Genomic DNA, 20,945 nt, shown 5'->3' on the forward strand with positions numbered 1-20,945 from the left:
GAGCTAGTGCATAATTTCAGATAAACGCACAAGCCCAAATGAAGAAGGCTGCTTTGGCCCCTGAATACATGGCGGGTCCCCTTTAAAACAGATCATTTGTCTCGCTCCTTTGCTTGTGGTCCCTGACACCCATGAAGCGATCACAAGGCTCACATTGCCACCTCGTGAGTAGGCTTCCACACTCTGCGCCAGGTGTCGGCCAAGTCCAAAACGACACAGCTGACAGCCCTTCAGAGGGACTGCTGCGTGGATCCAGGCCTAGGCTTTGGAATCCAAGCCCCACAAAACTAGTTTCATAAACTCTAGTTTAAAACACACACACACACACACACTCAGTTTTTAAGGAAGTGCTGTGGAGTGGACCGGGAAGGATGCGGGGGAGACGAGATTACAAAATAGAAACTGTTCCATCTATTTAGTCCAAAGAAGGGAATGTTCACGGCTGGCAGTGAAGGGGAGAAAAGGTCTCTTTGGCTGGAATTTCTCATGGCTATTCTAGTACATGGCTATTCTAGAAGGACAAACAATGGGAATCCCACAAAGTGCATTTGAGCGTTGACCCTCTTTCACGACAAGATTTGTGGCCTGGGGTCTGTGGTACAGTAGATGCACTAGGGAAGTTCAGATGGCCCCTGCGCTCGAGATTATGGAGGTGGGAGCACCTCCGCCCCCACCTCCCCCAATGAGCAGAATAATGCCCTTAACAGGGAAGACTAGTCTATGGCACAAACCTACAAAATAAAATAAAATAAAATAAAGGGTAGGGCAGGAGCACGACACTCCGTTTTACTTCCCAGACAGAAGCACCATCATAGTTACAGCCCACTGTGCTACATTCGCTACAGAGGACCGGGACATTTATAAGATCTGCCCCTGCTCTTGAATTCTGCTGCCCTGGCCGGTGATCATAGCGGGCAACGTGGCGTCAGACAGTTGAGCGTGGAGTTCTGAAGCCACAGCTCAGAGGGTCTCTCTGCTACGCTGGAGTGGAGATGAAGGGGCAGGGCAGGATCTGCAGGCATACAAGGGACCAGCAACAACGTGCAGCCAGTCACCCTGAGGCGATACTGCTCAAGAGCTCCTCAGGGCAGGGAGAGATCGACATGGTCTGTTGAAGTTCTGGACATACAGATCTGGGGGTGTGGCCAGGAAAGAAGAACGAGCCGGGCACTATGAGGCCGAACAAGTGATCCCTGGAAGGGAAGAGAGGCATGAAAACTTTTTGCCAGGCCAACGTGGGTACACTTTGTTTTCCTAGCACCCAGAGGGGCTAGAACAAGGTTTCACGGGGAATGAACGTTTCCCCAGCTTTTAAATACTACCCGACTCCCTGCAAGCCAAAGAAGAGATTTGTGTTTCGCATGGCTGGGAAACAGCAGTTTAGATTCTCTGCCATTATAGCTACAGGGAAAATGTGGTTGTGTGTTAATGGGGCGGGTAGTATGACCTTCACACCAAAAGGGGAAAGAAATTTTTTACACAACTCAAAAGAGCAGACACAGGTTGGCAGCAAGCTAATGGGGGAGGGAGGATAGAGGAAAAGGCTCCAGAGTTTGGCACATTTTGATCTGGCTGATCAGAATACAACTAGGTAAAAAAGGATAGTCAAAGATTAGGGAACTGGCATAGGAAACAGGCATGGCTGATCCCTTGCGTATGGAGAAGCCTTTCCCTAAAGCATCCGTTACATCAAAGGAGTACCCAACTTAGACCAAGCCACACAAGTGTTCAGTCTGGAGAGCCCGGGGTTATGTATGCAATGTGGCCCCTCTAATTTCCATTCTCACACAGGGTTCACTTTCAAATTCGGCACTTGGTTAGAGAAATACTGCAGGGCTGGTTTCAATGATTCTGTGTGATTCCAGAGCACTTTGGCACAAACAGTGCAAAAACAAACAAAAACCACACACCACCAAAGCTGCCCCACTTCCAACTACACCCACACCCACACTGGTCGGCAAGGCATGTAGAACTGCGTAACTATTGCTCCCATTAGTAGCAACTCTGCACACACACTCCGTGGCTCTGACATGTTTGCCCTGATTTGGAGAAGCATGGGTTTTTTTTGTTTCTTGTGTTTCAAGAAAAGAGCGATGCCAAAAGCCATTACTGCCAACAGGAGAGCCAGGATCAAGGTCAAAGCAGAGCCAAGAGTGTGGGCGGAAACGGACCAGACATCCAATCCTTTTCCTTCCCTCGTTTAACCCCCAGGCATTGAGCAACCAGATCCGAGGGTAGCTGGAGCCACCCCCACTGCCTCTCAAGGGTCTGGAGGACACCCATCACCCCAGAGTTGTTCTGAGTGGCAGCCTGGTGGAGAGGAAGCTGTGTGGTTGTTCAGCATGCAATCCAGTGATAACCAAGGTCTGCTCGTGCAAACCCAGCACAGCCCGGGAGGCGGCTTCGGGAGCAGAGAGTTTCCAGGAGCCCTCGAGGCAAAGGGGCCTACAGACTGGCACTATCCTTTTCTCTCTTTTTTTCTCTTTTTTTTTTTAAAAAAAAAGCAAAATAAAATACAAATTAAAGTGTGCTTTCAGTACACGGAATGAAGTCAAATAAATACATTGATTGTTTTCTTTTTATGTCTAAATACATTTGTTTTATATCCTACACCCAAAGCTTTGTACATTTGGTTTTTCATTTGTTTTCGTTTCGTTTTTTTCCTGTCCTCTTTTCTGAATTAAAAAGGAGGGTTTTCTGGCAGCAAGAGGAGGAACAAGAGCACAGCAACACCATCTCTCCCTGAAAGGTCAGGGCACGGGCCTAGAAGGAAAGCAGCCCTTTTCTTCCCCTGATGAGCTGCAGCACTCAGGGGTGAATGGTCCATGGAAAAGAGTCCTCTCGCTACAGAGTCCGCGCAGAGGCCTGCAGGCACCAGCACAAGGCGGATGCTCTCATCCAATCTTCAGCCACTTTCAGGAAACGTCATTAACTTTTATCTGAGGACAAAAGAAGCAAAGCTGAGCTGAACTATCTTGTGTGCAGCAGAGTTCAGAGACAGCCCACCAGCCTGACAGTCCCCTGCTAGAAAGTGTCTTCAACTACAGCCAGGGCCTTCTCAGCTGCAGCCCCAGCCTGGTGGAACACTTTGTCAAATGAGATTGTCTCAGTTCTGCAGGGCCTGTAAGATGGAGATGTTCCTCCAGTTGAGACAGCAAAAGCGTACGGATCCATCACTGAAGGCCTCTCTTTCCCCCTTCCCTTCTTTTCACACCTCCTTTCTATGTTAGTGGTTTTGGGATAGGGCTGGGAAATCCAGAAGTTCTTCACGATCTAATTATGCACCATATATGCAGGTTTTAGAGCATATTGTATTTTGTTGTGTATATTATTAGTGTATATTCTATATTTTATGATGTAAACTGCTCTGAGCCCACTACAGTGAGGAGAATGGGGTATAAGTTAAATTAATAATAATAAACTGATAATATCCCTGCTGCTGCTAAATGGGGCGGGACATATTCCCGCCAAGCTGCAGTGACAGCCTCGTACAGCATCTGCTCTAAAAGGCTTGCTGCCTTCAGCTGGATCCTAACTTTACACCCCCACATTTACTGGGAGTGGGCAAACAAGACTGCTCTCCTAGGGGAAGTGTTCTGATTGTTCTGTCCTGAGATGCATTGCTGGAGACTAAAACTGTTCTTCCTGGGTCTCCGATCACTGCAGGGGCAGGGTGAAAAGAAAGTGAGGTTAACTGAACACGAGCAGCAGGTCCTTCGTATCCATCAATCTATGGTTTACCACAGTCAGCAGAATAAAATATGCGCAGATGAAGGGTGGAAAAGACACATGCAAGTCTGACACACAAAGCCACGCAGACCTGCAGCGTGATGGGACGGTGGTTTCCTATCAGCCTCTGAAATCTACATATGGAACCTTCATGGTGGATCTGCTTTATGGTTAATCTTCTGTTTGTCTCCTTGTCTAGTAGGACTGACATGTTAGAAAACATGATCAACTCGCAGAGTTCTGGGAAGCGAAGCGCCTCACGTGCCACGCAATCCGATTAGACTCAGAGCAAGGAATGCACCCTCAGCAAAACAGAGGGATGATTTATGGTGCGTAGGAACCAGCAGCTCCTTCCAAACACTGCAGAAGCCAGGAGGAAAGCTCCGGATGCTTTGGGAGAAAGATTAACAGCTGGCTTCTCCTGTGGCAATTGCTGTCAAGGCCCAGCAATATTTTAACATTGCATTACTATTCAGAAATGCGCCATTGGGAGTAACGGAAGCCATACCTGAGTGCTCGTTTGCGGGGGCTGATCCAGCCAGCCTTTGCTGAAGAGTGGCATAATTCTCCTCCACTTCCTGAAAAACACAGCCCATCAGGCACAGTTTAGCTATGATCCACTTAAGAGAGGGGCACTCGACCCAAAAGTGACTGGGACCGGGCCTGGCCAAGTTCCGAAACAAGCGTGGGACTCTTGCTCGAATTCTCGTTGGGAGCTCTTGTGCCAAGAGAGCACTTCTAATTAATTCTGGCTGCTACTAATCAAGACGCTGAAGTCTTTCTGAATGCAGCCACTGTCTTGCAGGGATGGCAGCAATTGCTGCTGCAGCCCTATATATATATATATATATATATCAGGGTAGAGGTTGTGGCTTAAGGAAGACACTTGAAAGATAGGCTGGCTGCACATGGATGCCAAGTTATATAATTTTAGCATCCATTTGCAACCAGCCTGTCTTTCAAGTGACTTCCTTAGGCAACAACCTTTACCTTGATGGAAAGACAATGTACTGCTCAGCATCTTGCAAGACAAGGCAAATTTGCCAGCACAGAGGCATGGGGCTTCAGCTCAGCGGAACTATCTGCTTTGCACAAGGAAGGCCTAGGTGCAAATCCTGGCATCTCCCGTTGAAATGACCAGGCAGGAGGAGATCTGAAAGAGCTCTGTCTGAGACCCCAGAGTGTTGTGGCTGGTCTTAGCGGACAGTACTGACCTTGACAGAGCACTGGTCTGATTCAGTACAAGGAAGCTTCATTGTGGGGAGTTGGGGGGGGGGGGAATAGAGACTAAAGGCCTTTGAAAAGTATTCACAAACTGAACCCCCTGGAAGCTTCTGAGCAGACCTCTTTGGGGTTAGAGGGCAGAGATGACAGGGAAGCCAGTCATATTTATTAAATACATCCAAAATATATTCAATGGGGGAAGAAGCCAGCTAAATGAACTGTCCCCTTTATTGTTAGGCCAGGCCCTTCATCAGGATATATTTTTTGCAGGTTCCACTCATTACCTGTCTTGCTTAGCCTGGATGGGAGATTGGCACCATCTAGAGAGGAGATGTTTACTATCTAAGCTGCTGGGGGGGGGGGGGGGCTTAAAAACTTGTTGCATTCTCATGTTTGATAGGTGGGTGCCACTTAGCATCTTGCTGTTTCTCAAAAAAAAGTCATAAGCAATTGCTTCTAACGGCTTCTCCTCTGTTCTGCGTGTCACAGTGCAGCAAGCCTCTGGTCCCAGGCATCCAGATTGCTAGTGGACAAGGTTTCCTATGATGGAAGGAGACTCCTTGGACACATCCACGAGATACAAGCCTGCTACAGCATCCCAACTTAGAGCTACATGGGTTGTTTCCATACGGTCAAAATATCCTGGGTTGAGCAAGAAAACTATCCCTATGCAGTCAAGAGTTCTGCACAGTTCGTGGTCCTAAAGCGGGTTTGCCCCACGATATTTTCCTCATCCCAGGGTATTCAAAAAATGCCAAATTGGAGGTTCTTTTAAAAAAACTGGGGTGAGCCTGCTACCGTGCAAACACCAACCGGGAGCAGGACTGGTGTATTTTTCCCGTCCAGCTGCCTGATCTCCACGCTTGACGCTCATTCGAGCTCCCCCTCAAAAACAACAGCCAATCAGAATGCGGGACACCAGGCATGCTCAGATATGCTTCCAAAGTAAATACAAAAGTCCCGGGATCGTGCTGAACAAGCTGGAGTATTTCCTCCCAGCCTTCACAGGATTCCTTCAAAAAACAGGAAGCCGTGTGAATGGACACCCCGGGATAAATATAGACTCAGGTTAAAAAAAAACGGTGGTACACAGGTATAATTTTATCATGCAGACATGACCACTGACTCTTCTGCCAGTTCTTGCCTTAAATTGTGCCTACTGAATCTAAGCTAGACGTATCTCATTGTCTGCCACTCCCCATACCCCCAGCACTGACCCATCGTAATTCAAGTGTTTGGTCTTAAAAGCTTCCCTGGCATCAATTCACACTCCCTCCTCAGGAAGGCTCTTTGTTCACCAGGGTTACATAAAGCTTTTTGCTTATTATATCCTCGCCTCTGGAAAACTGGGCTGAATCTTCATACGTTGCACTGTTCCCAGTTGAAAGGCACAGATTTGCATCTACAGGATATATTCTTCCTCTCCTGGCCTTGGAATGTCTGGCACCAGAACCACCACCAATCTCCAGTTTGAAAAACGGCCATGGAAATCAGTGAAGAAGATAAATGCATATCTGTCCTCAAGCACATTTGGACAACTGTCCCCTTCCACTCCCCGTTCCCCGCCTTCTACACAAATCTGTCACTCCAATGAAAAAGAATTACAGCCCAAGGGGAATTTGTGGCAGAATGTAACATACCTTTAAGCGTTCAAGGTCAGCCGCTATCTTCTGGATATAACGCATTATCTGGGCACACGACTCTACCGAAAAGGGAGGGCTTGGTACACCTGAGCTAGGTTCCTCTGCAGCTTCCCAGTGGGAGGTCATGAATTCCTCCACGAACAGCGAGCTTCCTCGGTCCGACTGGGTATCCGGCAGGGACGTCCGCTGTTGGGGGGCAGAGTCCGTTGCACCACTGCCTGCAGTGGACCGCTGAGTCAGTGAAGACACCTCCTCGTCCGTGGAGCTCTCCTGCATTGTGCTGTATCCATCAAGGATCAAATAGTTTCCTGTAAAGAGAATATTGGACACTTGACGACAGCTTGGGAGACAGCCCTGCGTCACTGAAAACATACCTGGTTCGGGGGGTTTTCTCCTCAGTTGCATGAATGTTAACAAAAGCGTCAATGCTTCATGGCTGAGCACACTATCATGCCCCCCACCCCCACCCCGGCACGTCTGACAGTTCACCAGGCGAAGACCTACTCGAGCCTCATAGAGCCAGATGTCAACAGACCTGGAAGGTTTACAATCACAGGCACCCGGCTCAGAGCTTATCAGAAGTACTGGCCAAGATGCCAACTTAGGCTTGCTCTGAAGGAGAGAAGACAGTGTTTGCAGGAGCCCTCTCGTGCCAGCAGCCCAGATGGGTTTAATGAGGAGCCATAAAGTCCACAGCCGTAGATGCAATGTGCTGCTTCCTGAAGCTGCCTGCGCTCCACTACTTTGTTCCCAGACTCTTAATTGACCTCCGACCGGTTTGTAATGGCCTTGACTTTGGCTACTCCCTTTCTTGGCATGTGACTATCTGGCTTGTTTGACACGGCCTCCTGGACTCTCCCACTGGCCCAACCAGCTTGGACTGGCATAGGGGTGGCTCCTGGCCTCTGGCCCTGCTGCAGCCGTTGCAATCCCTGGCCTCTGAGCTTCCCCACTGCCAGTGCTGCCATGGCAGCATGCTGACCCCCACCCAGTCAGCACACCTGCTGTGTGCTATGGACATTCCCAAACTGAGATATAAGCACTCAGTGCATGCTCAGAGGCACGCTATTACTTCTCCCCACGTTCCAGCAGGGTTGGTTGTCTGAGCAACTTCTTGGGATGGCACAACAAAGACAACAGTAAGGCAGCCTAACAGCACAGTTGACTCCTGGCAACTGGCTTCCCCTCCTGCGTCTGTACTGTCAGCTGGGTCCAAATCAACCCTCTTAGGGACACGGCTCGGACCTTGCTGGAGACCGCACAGGCCAGGATGATGGGCGTACTTTGCTTGGGGCTACAAAACACCACGGACTGGTCCAGAGTTGCCTCCCGGCATCCAGCCCTGGCTCAAATGAAGCCCTCTATGTGCCATCACAAATCAGAACTCCAAAGTTCTACCAGATTGTGAAGATCGCTCATTGTGACGCCGCATTGCTGAGATTGCTCACCTGAGATCCGCAACTGCACCTCCTCTTCCTCCTTCCTTTCTGCCACTTCGCCTTCCGATTGGTTCTCATCGCTGTGGCCTTCACGAGCATCGAAAAAGTGCTCTCCGCTGTCCTCCGCGCCCACTCCTTCCAGTTCCGTAGCTGGGATATCTGGGTTGGTGCTCAAGGGGTCCGTTAATTGATTGTTACTTGATGTGGTGTCCCCAGGCTGCAGGAATTCACCTGAAGTTTGGTGACCGTAACAAGGTTCGCAGGTGCTTGTTCCCATGCCAGAGGGTATCCTACTCACCCCAGGTGGGGATGTCTTGCTGAATAAGTGTCTCGATATTCTCTGCACACTAGTTTCTACCTGGGCCCCCTGGGAGACTGTCCTATGCCTGGAGAAATGCTGGTGGTCCTCAAGGGCTTCCTTTTCAGACAGGCCCAACTGCTGCATCAGCAGCTGCTTCAGTAAATCCACTGAAAAGAAATGCAAAATTGTCAACCATCTTGTCACCCTGCCTCAATATTCCCTGCTCGCCTCTTGTGCATTTGAAGGTTTTGAGGTGAGACAGCGAGAGTTTACCTCCTCTTGAGAAGGAACAAGATCTACAGCCAGCATCCGCTGAAGAAGAAAGAAACAGTAATCCTAAAGAATGAATTTCTGGCAGAGCAGCGTGGAGACTTCCTGAGATGGCTGGGATATGGAGATTTCCTCTGGCCCACTATGTCTAGAATTGTTTGTAAGTTGCTCTAAAAAGGGTGCTGAGTTCCATCTTCAGATTGTGCTAAAAACTACTTCGCAACAAAAGGTATTTTCGACAGAAAGGAGGGGCCCGACTTGGAGATCAGAGCTGTATTTATTTTGCCTAGAAGGAACCAGACAACTAGGCAGTTTGGGCAACATCCACGCCTAGAACTCACTGCCATGCTTGGTTCTCATGTACCAGGTTTCTATAAAGCACATCAAGGATTGGATATCCAATGCTGATGATCCTGCTGCTTCCTCCCTAAATAGGGGATGCCCAATCCTGCTCTATGGCCTGAGTTAGGAAGGGAAGGAGGTTTACAGCCCTTAACTTCCCTTCCTTCTGCCAATCCCCTTCCTGCACTTCCTTGAGATAAGCCCTTCTGAAGAACTGGTTGTTGTGGGCTTTCCAGGCTGTGTGGCCGTGGTTTGGTCTTGTTTACCTGCAAAATGTTAGGAACACGATCTACCAGACCACGGCCACACAGCCCACAACAACCAGTTGAGTCCGGCCATGAAAGCCTTTAACAAAACTTCTGAAGAACATTCATCACTACATGCAGTTTCCTTCAGGAGAGGTTGGCTTCTTCTCCCAGTGCTGAGCTGACACTGCCCTGTCCATCCCCAGAAACCTACTCAGCTGAGCTGTGCTGTAAATTCTTCTGCCACTGCAGCAGCTACCTGACCTTTTACCCTGGGAACCAGCAAAGTTCCCATCTCTAGTGAAGTCACACTATTCAGCTCTCGGGGTAGCAGGGGATCTCAGAGGCTTACCCATATCCCAAGCCACTCCCTTCCAGGACCCTCGTGCCCTGAGTGTGCTCAGTGACTTACAGTTCCGTAGTGCATCCAATGCCCACCGTTCCTCTGAAATTTGGGCAACGTGTTCTGAACTTGGTGGGCCGTAGTGCTCGGAGGATTCTTTGATCAGCAGGTCTGTCGGGGGCCCTTTGCCAAACGGCCTGCTGGCCTCCAGGAGCTCCTCTTCCACCAGCTTCTCAGACATGGCTGTTGAAGGGGACTGAGCCTTCAGCATCAGAGGAGACTCCAAGCCCAGGTCCTTATCTGGCAAACAAACCACCAGGGCCAGAGTCAACTCACAATTCACTGAGACATTTAATACAGGTTTGGTTAAATTTGCAGCCTAAAACTGCCAGATTGTGCTAAAACTATAGCATCTTAATAGATATGCAAAACACGCACTGATTTCTAAGACCTGCGGGGCCAGAAGATACAAAGCTCTAAAGCCATGGTGGCGAACCTTTGGCACTCCAGATATTACGGACTACAATTCCCATCAGCCCCTGCCAGAATGGCCAATTGGCCCCTGAACCTGGGCTTTCTCTGCCCTGTTCCAGTCTGGTGAAACGCTCAGTCAAGTGAGACCAAGGTACTGCAGGATTTAGCACAAGGGTCTGTAAGACAGGCTGTTTTGCCAGGCCCATGGCTGAGGACAGCAGCGGTTTTCCATCTTGCTTGCCTCTTTTACCCTGATATGACTGATAGAGATATTGGATGGTAGATGATAGGATGATTGATCTATCTTCATTTTAAATGGCACTAAGGATAGAGTTTGCATTAGAATTTAATAAATTTCATGGGTTTTATATTTTTATATCATTATGAATTCTTCGCTGTAAGCTGCTTTGAGCCCGCCTGGGGGAAGGGGGTCTAGAGGACCAATAATGGATGAATGAATTAATAATAAAGCCTTCAACGTGTTTTTGACTATTAGATGTCAGAAATCTGGGACAAAAGTAAGAGGAAGTTGGCTCTGGAATGGTTTTGGCGCACACACAAGAGTCTCTGAATGGGCCTTCCAAATCAAGTAAAGGCTCTGATGACACAAAAACAGTACAGAATGACAAACTACATTACAATGGTAAAAATTATTTTAAAAAATAACATGGCATTTTTACCTGGACTCGGCATGCTGCTATCAGGAGTTGCTTGTTCCTCCTTCAGTTTCTGCTGGTCTTCCTCTTCACGATCGTCTCTGAAAGATGAGAACAAATCAATTACATGCTTTGACAGTATCCTCATTGCCTCCACCCCCACCCCCTCCTTAAAGGTATCCTCTTTGGCTGTCTAAGGCCCATGCAGTTTTGAAGTGCTATGTTGAAAGGCCCAAAGAAAAAAACCAAACAAAATGGCAACTTACTCGCAGGGTCCTGGTTGGGGCAAGGGGATTGCCCGTCGGCCTCTGGCAACCTTCACTGTCCCTGCCATCCGGGCTATGAGGTCCTGCCAACTACAGGTAAGCAAGAAGAACATCCTAAGAATGACATCCGATAGAAAAAGCGGTAGCCAAATTTAGCACTGCTGCTGGTGAGAGAAGGGGCCGGCATCCTCCCCAAGACAGTTCCTGCATCCCTCGCGTTCATTTTTACGATGACAATTTGAGTTTTATTCAAGGGGACAACAGGTTTCAGCTTTGTCAACAACGTCACATTTAATTCCCATCCATCGCTCCTCAGCCTGAATTAGCTTTCAGTATGCACATGCTTCCTTTTCCAAGGACTGCTGTGAAGATTGGATTAATTAACAGAGGACTGATCAGTATGGACACAGGGAACTGATGCACAACTATTTTTTTTGGGGGGGGGGGGAATACACACACACACACCACTAAGACATAAGAGAGGCAGCAAAATACCTCTGTGGGACAGCAAAGCAACAGAGATAGGACAAGGTCTACCTGCCCTTTTCAAGAATGAGAATGCACACAGACAAACAAGCAATGCTGCTTTTGAGTGCGGGGTGGGTGGGTGCTGAATGGGCTCCCTTTAGTCATGTTAGTTCACCCCTTCCCCCCAAAACGCAGAGAATGACTGGGAACAGCACCTAAACCTTCAGCTCTAATGCCTACACTTCAGAACTTAATGACCCATTTGAGAAACCAAGTCGTAGGACAAAAAGAAACCTCATCAGAGTGCTGAAGTCTTTTGTGACTGGAGGAAGTCGCCTTAATTGCATGCCAGACTTTCACGTTTCCCTTTCTGTAGTGAACTTTTCGCATTTCTAACTAACATCCTGCATTTGCAGGGAGGGTGTGAGAGAGCAGCAGTTCGACGGAGCATCCTCTAAACCAAGACCCTCAGTAAGAGCTGCCCCCTTTGTGCTGCGAACATGAGCAGCGGCTAAAAGTGCTCTAATACAGTCCTCCTCTGGTGAAGCTACCTGATGAAAAGCAGCACAGTGTGGGGGAGAAAAGGCAACGCATCCCAAGTTTCAGGCCACGGTCATTTTAACATGCAACACTCCGCCTAAGCCTCATGCGTGAGCGTCACACGGGAAATGTATGCTGACAGGAACAATCACCGTTCCCTTCCCTGCGGTCTGAAACAGAACTGTTAGTTTGTAAGAACATAAGAATAAGCCAGCTGGATCAGACCAGAGTCCATCTAGTCCAGCTCTCTGCTACTCGCAGTGGCCCACCAGGTGCCTTTGGGAGCTCACATGCAGGGTGTGAAAGCAATGGCCTTCTGTGGCTGTTGCTCCTGAGCACCTGGTCTGCGAAAGCATTTGCAATCTCAGATCAAAGAGGATCAAGATTGGTAGCCATAGATCGACTTCTCCTCCATAAATCCGTCCAAGCCCCTTTTAAAGCTATCCAGGTTAGTGGCCATCACCACCTCCTGTGGCAGCATATTCCAAACACCAATCACACGTTGCGTGAAGAAGTGTTTCCTTTTATTAGTCCTAATTCTTCCCCCCAGCATTTTCAATGAATGCCCCCTGGTTCTATTATTGTGAGAAAGAGAGAAAAATTTCTCTCTGTCAACATTTTCTACCCCATGCATAATTTTATAGACTTCAATCATATATAGACTTCAATCATATCTTCAATCATTTGTGTCACCAAAATTTCAAGAGGCTGTCAGCTGGCAGGCTGTCCTATTTAAGGGACAGTGGTTGGGGTGCCCTGAAGCCTGGCAGGGCAGAGGAAACCAAATAGCCTCGGCCATCTAGTCTGAACGACTGGCAAAGAACCCCTTGCAAGTAGCTATGAACAGCCTTCTGACCCCTGGTGAGGGGAGGAGCCCCCCCCCCCTATTTTCCTGCTGCAGTTGAATCAACTGGACTGGGCACTCTGGCCATTTTTGTTTGCGTTACTCCTGACCACTGCTGGAGGAAAGAGAAGAAGAGAAGAAGATGTATTGTTGAAGGCTTTCACGACAGGATTCAACTGGTTGCTGTGGGTTTTCTGGGCTGTGTGGCCGTGGTCTTGTAGATCTTATTCCGAACATTTCGCCTGCATCTGTGGCTGGCATCTTCAGAGGTGTATCACAGAGAGATAAGAAGAGTTTGGATTTATACTCCATTTTTCTCTATCTTTAAGGAGTCTCAAAGCAGCTTACAAACGCCTTTTCCTTCTTCTCTCCACAAGAAACACCTTGTGAGGAAGCTGAGGCTGAGAGAATTCTGAGAGAACTATGACTGGCCCAAGATCACCCAGCCAGCTTTATTTGGAGGTGTGGGGAATCAAACCCAGTTCTCCAAATTTGAGTCCTCCTGCTCTTAACCACTATGCTGGCTCTCAAAAAACCAAGAAAAGGCCTTCCTTTCTCTTTGCCTTCAAATTCACCTGAATTCTTTGACTCCCCAGTGCGGACCATACCTGTCTTCAAACGTCACTCAATTTCTCCTGCCCTCAAGCCTTTTCTCTATAAACTACTCTTTAATCCATAATAAACACTGCTTTGCTTCTTGAGCCTTCAAGTCCCCATCCTTAGACTATTCAGTGCTCCCTCAGGGAAGAAAGGAGAATAGTTTTGCTTCAGGCTGTAGAAATCCCAGATGTGGGAGGAGAGGCATGCCACTGCATCTTCATCAACACGTCAACTGCTGGTGGCAACAGGCATCCTTTTTCCTCTTCCCTTTCCACCCTGTCTTTCCCTTTCCACCCTGTCCTTTTGTCCATAAACATTAAGTCACCACAACTGGGGGGAGAGATAATGCAGAGAGCAAAGAATCTGTGTCTTGGCTTGTTGCCCCATTCCATTAACCTGCAACAGCGACACTCTCCTGCCTCAGAGTTACTTGGACATTCAAGGGCTTCCATGCCTGAGAGAACAGCTTTTCTCAAAATTGAGGGGTAGATGAGGATAAAGCAAAGCTGGTACTTCTTCTGGCCGGCAATTTACAATTCGTGCTGACAGAAGGTACGGGAAAGTATTAAACAGGGGAAACTGACAGCAGTGTAAAATAATCCCAGTGAAGTTCCAAGCTGCTAGCAGAGCTTGGTGCCAAATTGTGCCGCACGGAATGGCAATCAATTCAGCATGAGAAGATGATTTGAGATCCTTGAAGCTGGGGTGTGAAATCTGTAAGGGAAGCACGTTTGAAGGTATGGTTGAGTGAGTTCTTTTAATGGTATGGTCTCCCAACATCGTACTATATTGTTTCCAGAAATCTTCCATTAAAAAATATCAACAACCACCAACACTAAAATCAATGAATTTAATTAAGGCCAACAGAGAACATGGATCTAGCAGAGATAAGGAACAAGAGTTCCTCAGATCTAAAGCTAATATCATCATTTTTTAAATTAAGTGTGACACTTCAAACTACTTCTGGAATCCTTGATCATTTAATGACCTTAATTACACATCATGCCGATCACACAGGATCAAAAGACAATTTATGTCATAAGAGAACTGAGATCTATTTCAAATAGAGCAGCAAGAGATGCCCTGGGCCATTCTCCGGAGCCTAGAGTCCTTTCAGCCACATCTCTCTCCTCCTCCTCATCTGCTGAGATTTTAAAAGACAAGGCAGGGTCCCGTTGCCCATTTCCCATTTTTATGGTCAGTCCTGTGCACAGAAAAACTAGCAATTCTGGGCTCATCCCATTAACCCTGAATAATTACTTCAGGACACACAATGCTGCATAGGCAAATGAATAAACAGTCTGCCAGGTCAGCAAAACCGTTCTCTAGAGAAGTTTATCATGTACAGTCTTTCAAACGCCTAAAGCAGAAGTCTGAGAAGAAGGTGACTTTTACATAAGCCATTTCTCTGAAAAGAAGAAGAGGAGGAGGAGGAGGAGGAGGAGGAGGAGGAGGAGTTGTAGTTTGGATTTATATCCCACCTTTCTCCACAGAAGACTCAAGATGGCTTACAAGCTCCTTTCCCTTCCTCTCCCCACAACAGACACCTTTTGAGGCAGGTGGGGCTGAGAAAGCTCCGAAGAGCTATGACTAACCCAAGGTCACCCAGCAGGAATGTAGGAGTGTGGAATCAAACCTGGTTCTCCAGATTAGAATCCACCTGCTCTTAACCACTATCCCACACTGGCTCTCAGAGAAGGATCAGACTCATTATGAGACCATGCCTCCACATTTTGTGCTCTGAAGGAGCCCCCTGAACTTCTTGTGCGCTGACAAACCACAGCTTGCTGCTTTAGCCAAAGGAGCAAACCTTCTTTCCTTCTCTCAATCTTCTTTGATCTAATGTTCTTGAGCACCAAATAGGAAGCTTTCATTTCTTTAAAGGAGGTACGGCAGAGAGATACTGGGCCATTGCCATCATAATCCTTGGGTCTCCATCCACCAACAAATAGGTGACTATATTATCTTTTATTATGTTAAAAGATAATCTAGTTAAAATAGGGGCAATCCATAAATCACAATAAGAGTTACAAAGATGAAAAAAAGAGCAAACAGAGACTTTACTGTGGTTTTCAGTTCTAACTGAGAGAACAAATAAACAGGCAAAACAACAAATAAAGCTTGTGGTTCCCAGGACATACCAGAGGATAAGATGTTTCCAACCTTGGCCATTTAAAATCAAATCATGATTGAATGTTACATCTGGAACTGGCATTACTGACAGCAGACATATGACATGGATATCTTAGTGATATACAGCTCTTGATTGCTACAGGGGAACAAATACCACCAACTACCTGGTGTATAATCATCAGACTCCTCACCCTTTTAAGCTTTGAGGACTAGCCCTGCAGATCTAGCAGCCAAAACTGGGAGGAACTCAAACTGTGGGAGTATCCCTTATAGGCACCAGGAAGTGTGAATGTTTGTGGGGGAGGATCCCCAAGGGATGTTGTTAGCCATCTGATTTTGACAAGGAAGCCACAGATACCAAACACAGGATTACTCCCTCTCCTTTGCAAGCAGTCAACGGTATACCTTATGGTTGGGGCAGCCAAGCCCACTACTTACACAGTTTTTTCAGAAACCGTCTGTGCCACCAGTTCATAAATCTGGGCTCCGTTTTCCGACATGGAGATGACAAAGAAAGCTTTGTTATCTGGGGAAAACACAGGGCAAGTTAAATCTGGTGTCACCATGTCCTGTTTCGCTTTACCTGGGATTCAGGAAAACTTGTAAATTCAGCCTGAGATGATGGCAGCGCATGGAACTATGAGAAATAACTCTCACAGAAAGCTACATGAGTGTAGAAATTGGTTTTTATTTTCAGAGAAAAAAATCTGAAATGAACAGAGCCTGGTTGCTAATGCCCAGTTCCAGGGCATTTCCCCAGTGAAGGAGGGAATTTTTCCTGCCGTGCAGCAAACACTGGCTTCTCCAGGACAGACCCAAGACTGCCCCGGCTTTGCTGCAAAACAATGAGATGCATCTTAACATTATCATCAAGGGAATAAGAAAGACAGCCTCATCACCTGTCAATGCCCAGCTAACACCTTTGACCTTGAACTCCTGCAATATTTCAAAGCCATGCGAGGTTTATTTATTGGGTGCATAACACTGTGAATTCAAGCTGTGGAATGTCTAAGGCAGACTGTACAATCATGGTATGGGTGCCTCTGATTGTCATGAAGACTGTTGTTGTCAAGCCAAACTATAGAGCTGTCCCTCCATAGAAAGACTGTGGAGGCATGGCTGAATTCACCAGATGAGCTACAAGGGTATGGAGGTTAACACAACACATGGATGGTAAAGCAACAAGCAAGCCAGGATCAGGTCATGGAGTCTTGTCTGTTTATCATTTCAGTCTCTGGACAGGGCCACAACTGAAATTAGTTATACTGATATAATGATCAAAGCTTAACATGAGTAGTTGTAGCCAGTGAACTTTGCATCTGACAACAGATTCTTGTATTCTTGATCCTGGGAAAGCTGCAGTGATAACACGCAGCAGCAGGAGAAGCTGTGGCACAGCGCTCACTCTGCAAGCAGCCTTTACTATTGCCTTGGCCACTGACAGCACAAGGAAGCGGAAAAGGAAACCATCACCTACATAAACAGTGTTCTTGGCTTCAAGGAATACGTCACAATATTTGACCGTGTTCCTACCCCTGGTTATGTTTAGACAATAGTGAAAGATATTGCTTGACCCTCGAAGGTTGCTTGACCATGGAAAAGGGAGCCTAGAATAAGCAGAGACTGAGATAGCCCTGGCAGCTCCCACTGGGACTCTCTCAAGGCATCCTTTTTGCCCAGCAGCCACTTGGCCCCAGCCTCGCCTCTGCTGCTGCAGCCACCCCACCCCACCCCACCCCCGGCCTTATAAAAAAAAGAAAATGGGACTAGTCAGTGATCTTCTCCAGCAGATGTGTTTCTTTATCCACCATGTTAAAAAACCAAACACACACACCCACACTAACTATGGAATGCACAACTGACACAAATCAGACACTCTTATTTTCTCTGCAGCCAGCTGGATCCTTCAAGCGTACTAACCTGTGGCCACTTGGCGAACCAACACAGTGTTCAGCTTGATGACAGGGCTGAAGGTGTGCTTGCTGTCGGCTGTGGAAGCCAGGATCTTGCTGTGACATCTCAGCACCAGTCTATCATCCTGCTTTTGCAACAGCACTAGGATGTCTTCCAAGAGGAGTGTGTAGAGATCTGCAGCGGGCCATAAAAAATACATTCACGAATGGGCAGGGCTCCACCACCCAGTGCACACAGAAGACTGCATCCTAGGCCAATCAGCAGTGCATTCTCTCAGCAAAGTATGCAAATTGTTCACCTCTGAGCTACAGCTGGGACTAAATCACCATACGAATCAAGGATGTGTCCTTGCATGGTCTTTATGATCTTCCAGCACATTTCAAAAAAGCACAAAAAGTTTAATCAGGAAACTACATACATCACAGTTACTAGCAGGAGAAACTAGTCGAGAAATGCGCCTTTTAATTTGTCACTAATGTTGCAAAACCCAGTCAGCAACTCACCAATAGTCTTGTCGCGATTCACCTTCCACGTCAGAGGCCCTTCATGAATCATCTTCTTCTTGGTTAGATCCAAATTCTGCAATTATGATACAAAAATAAGAGAGTTAGTTATTCACAAGAGGTTTACTAATGTAAGCTCTAGAGATTCCTAGCAGAGAAGTTTCAAAATTATGATAGAAGACTTTCAGGGTGTGGGGTAGGTGGGGCTGAGAGAGTTCAGAAAGAACAGTGACTGGCCCAAGGTCACTGAGCAAGCTACATGTGTAGGAGTGGGGAAACAAATCCAGTCCACCAGATAAGAGTCCAGCGCTCATGTGGAGAAGTGGGGATCGAATCCAGTTCTCCAGATCAGAGTCCATTGTTCTTAAACACTACATCAAGCCGGTGTGCACTCCATCCACTCACTGCCCAGTTACAAACATTACATGAAAAAAATATCCGGTGGAAATGTCATGGCTTATTTTATGACTGGCCACAGGAAGATCTACAAAACCTGCCTTCATATTAAAGCTTTACAGAGTTCCCCCTGCACCCTCTTCACTCACCCTGAACTCATCCAACATGGGGCCCTCCAGCTGCTTCAAGTAGGACAAATCGAGCCGGCGCTGGTAGTCTTCCAAATGCTGCAGATGAAACAGAACAGAGGTCAACTGGGTGCTATCATGCCTCAGCTCTGTGAAGAACCTCTTCAGAAGGCAGGCTACACACAATGCACCTCAATCCTTTCCCCACTGGGCCACACACCGTTGCCCATTCTCTCGCCTCCTCTTACCTGCTTATTCTCTGCTTCTTTAACAGCTTGGTTCACGTAGTTGAGGATTTGCCGGCAATGATCTGCTGCCTTCTTCACTTTCTCCTTCTCCTCGGGTTGCTCTAAAATGAGAGGAGCATCAAGGTGGCGCTCTTTAGAGAGCAGGCTAAGGGTTGCCATCGGGGAGGGGGTCACAGTCCACCAGAGTCACCCACCATATTTTCTCCCACTTTAGCAAGGGCTTCTTCCCGCATTACAATCTACAGTCACTACACACATGCAATTCTCACCAGTCACTACACACACGCAACAAGTTCTTGCTGGAGCCTGAAAGTATCTCTTTTGCTCAGAGCAGACTCATGATCACAAAGGATGCACATGAAACAGCTAGGGGTTGGATCCTGAGGATTTGTTCTACTGACAGCAGCACCGGCAGCAGAAGAGCCCCTTGCCAGCAGAAGCTTCTTTGTAACAAAGCAAAGGCCCCTTCTGGACACGCAAAATAATGCGTTTTCAAACCACTTTCACAACTGTTTGAAAGTGGATTTTGCCATTCCGCACAGCTTCAAAGAGCACTGAAAGCAGTTTGAAAGTACATTATTCTGCATGTGCGGAATGAGCCAAAGGGGAGCTGTTGGCCAAGCAGGGTTGGGAGGCCCAAGCCTTCCTTGCATCTCCCGCTTTGTATTCTAGCTGAAATAATGCTGTGGCTTGTCAGCAGGAAACAGCGCTATGTTTTCATGTTCTGCTAGCAAGGCTGCTATTACCCTGTTTCCCCGAATATAAGACATCCCTGAAAAATAAGACATAGTAGAGGTTTTGCTGAAGTGTGAAATATAAGGCATCCCCCGAAAGTAAGACACAGCAAAGTTTTTGTTTGGAAGCATGCCCGACAAACAGAACACAGAAAAATAAGACATCCCCTGAAAATAAGACATAGCGCATCTTTGGGAGCAAAAATTAATATAAGACACTGTCTTATATTATATATATTAATATAAGACACTGTCTTAATTAATATAAGACACTGTCTTATATTCGGGGAAACATGGTAGCATAAGCGGAGAAGAATAAGAATTCATCAAGTTTTGAGATAAAAGTATCAGAGCTGCACTTTCAACTAACATTTAGCCAAGCTGTTGTTGCATCTCTGTCTGTTTGTTGGGCCCCTGAGAATACCAAAAAAGGCAGCGCTGGAGGCAGAAACTAAACACACTCGTGATGTTCAATGGAGGAAGGGATGTTTATTTTTAACTCCTTGGGACATTTCAAAATGTGAAGCAACAGACTATTTTTGCCACAGGAGAAGCTAAAGTGGTACCTGAGTATTTGGCAATACTATCCAGCAGCAGTGGGTACTTGGTCAGCCTCTGCATCTCAGTGGGAATTATATCTTTCAGCTGCAGTCGGCGACAGAGCGGGTTGCTCTCGGCATCCTAAATTTCAAGCGGCATAATAACTGCATTTGTCATTTTTATTAAGACCGTAATTACCTGAATGGGGTTCCATCTATTCATCACATAAATGTCTCAGCAGTTCACATTTCTGGCAATTAAATGCGAGTCAAGGCGCACCAGTATTTATCGGACAGACCGCACAGTCCTGTGGCAGTGGGCAATTACAGAAAGGAAAAGCTCGTCCCAAGGACTGGCAGAGGCTTTCTTCCCTCATTACTTCACAGGGACGTGGGATCATTCGCAATCAATCTCAGCCACTGGCCCGAGAGGAGACATCTTAGTCCACTGTACAATTGAGAAAGGGCACAGTGATGTTTTCTGAGCACCGTCAGTTCTCACACCCCGGCCAATGGCTGCAAAGGCTCTTCCTCAGTGAAGAAATGCTAGACCAAATGCAGTACTCTTCCTCTTGGCTCAGAGTGGCATTCCTTCTGTAGTGGCGCAGGGGTTAAGAGCAGAGAACTCTAATCTGGAAAACTGGTCTTGATTCCCTACTCCTCCACATAAGCGGCAGACTCTAATCTGGAGAACCAGATTCAATTGTCCACTCCTCCACGCACAGCCTGCTGGGTGACTTTGGGCCAGTCACTGTTCTCTTTGAATTCTCTCAGCCCCGCCTACCTCACAAGGTGTCTGCTGTGGGAAGGAGAAGGAAAGGCAATTGTAACCTGCTTTGAAACTCCTTAAAAATAGAGAAGAAGAATAATTTGGATTTATATCCCCCCTTCTCTCCTGTAAGGAGACTCATGGTGGCTTACAAGCTCCTTTCCCTTCCTCTCCCCACAACAGACACCTTGTGAGGT

The 20,945-nt window shown here is 47.2% G+C and overlaps 1 protein-coding gene across 7 annotated transcripts in view; it reads right to left on the reverse strand.

The window, feature by feature from the left end:
- Positions 1–2,495: 2,495 nt before the first annotated feature.
- Positions 2,496–20,945, reverse strand: part of ARHGEF12 (Rho guanine nucleotide exchange factor 12) — a 101,799-nt gene continuing 83,349 nt past the window's right edge. For 6 of the 7 annotated variants that reach the window (XM_048511987.1, XM_048511989.1, XM_048511988.1 and 3 more), the window contains 13 exons: positions 20,007–20,121; positions 18,707–18,807; positions 18,480–18,557; positions 17,935–18,010; positions 17,438–17,605; positions 15,956–16,043; positions 10,933–11,022; positions 10,691–10,767; positions 9,606–9,836; positions 8,045–8,503; positions 6,594–6,904; positions 4,238–4,307; positions 2,496–2,939 (listed from right to left, as the gene is read on the reverse strand). In XM_048511987.1, the coding sequence (XP_048367944.1) occupies positions 2,929–2,939; positions 4,238–4,307; positions 6,594–6,904; positions 8,045–8,503; positions 9,606–9,836; positions 10,691–10,767; positions 10,933–11,022; positions 15,956–16,043; positions 17,438–17,605; positions 17,935–18,010; positions 18,480–18,557; positions 18,707–18,807; positions 20,007–20,121 (1,875 nt within the window). In that variant the 3' untranslated portion in view covers positions 2,496–2,928. The remainder of the gene's footprint in view (positions 2,940–4,237; positions 4,308–6,593; positions 6,905–8,044; positions 8,504–9,605; positions 9,837–10,690; positions 10,768–10,932; positions 11,023–15,955; positions 16,044–17,437; positions 17,606–17,934; positions 18,011–18,479; positions 18,558–18,706; positions 18,808–20,006; positions 20,122–20,945) is intronic. The other variant, XM_048511990.1, reaches the window with a different exon arrangement.

This window comes from Sphaerodactylus townsendi, linkage group LG12 (genome assembly GCF_021028975.2).
Source record: "Sphaerodactylus townsendi isolate TG3544 linkage group LG12, MPM_Stown_v2.3, whole genome shotgun sequence".
Taxonomy (NCBI): Eukaryota; Metazoa; Chordata; class Lepidosauria; order Squamata; family Sphaerodactylidae; genus Sphaerodactylus; species Sphaerodactylus townsendi.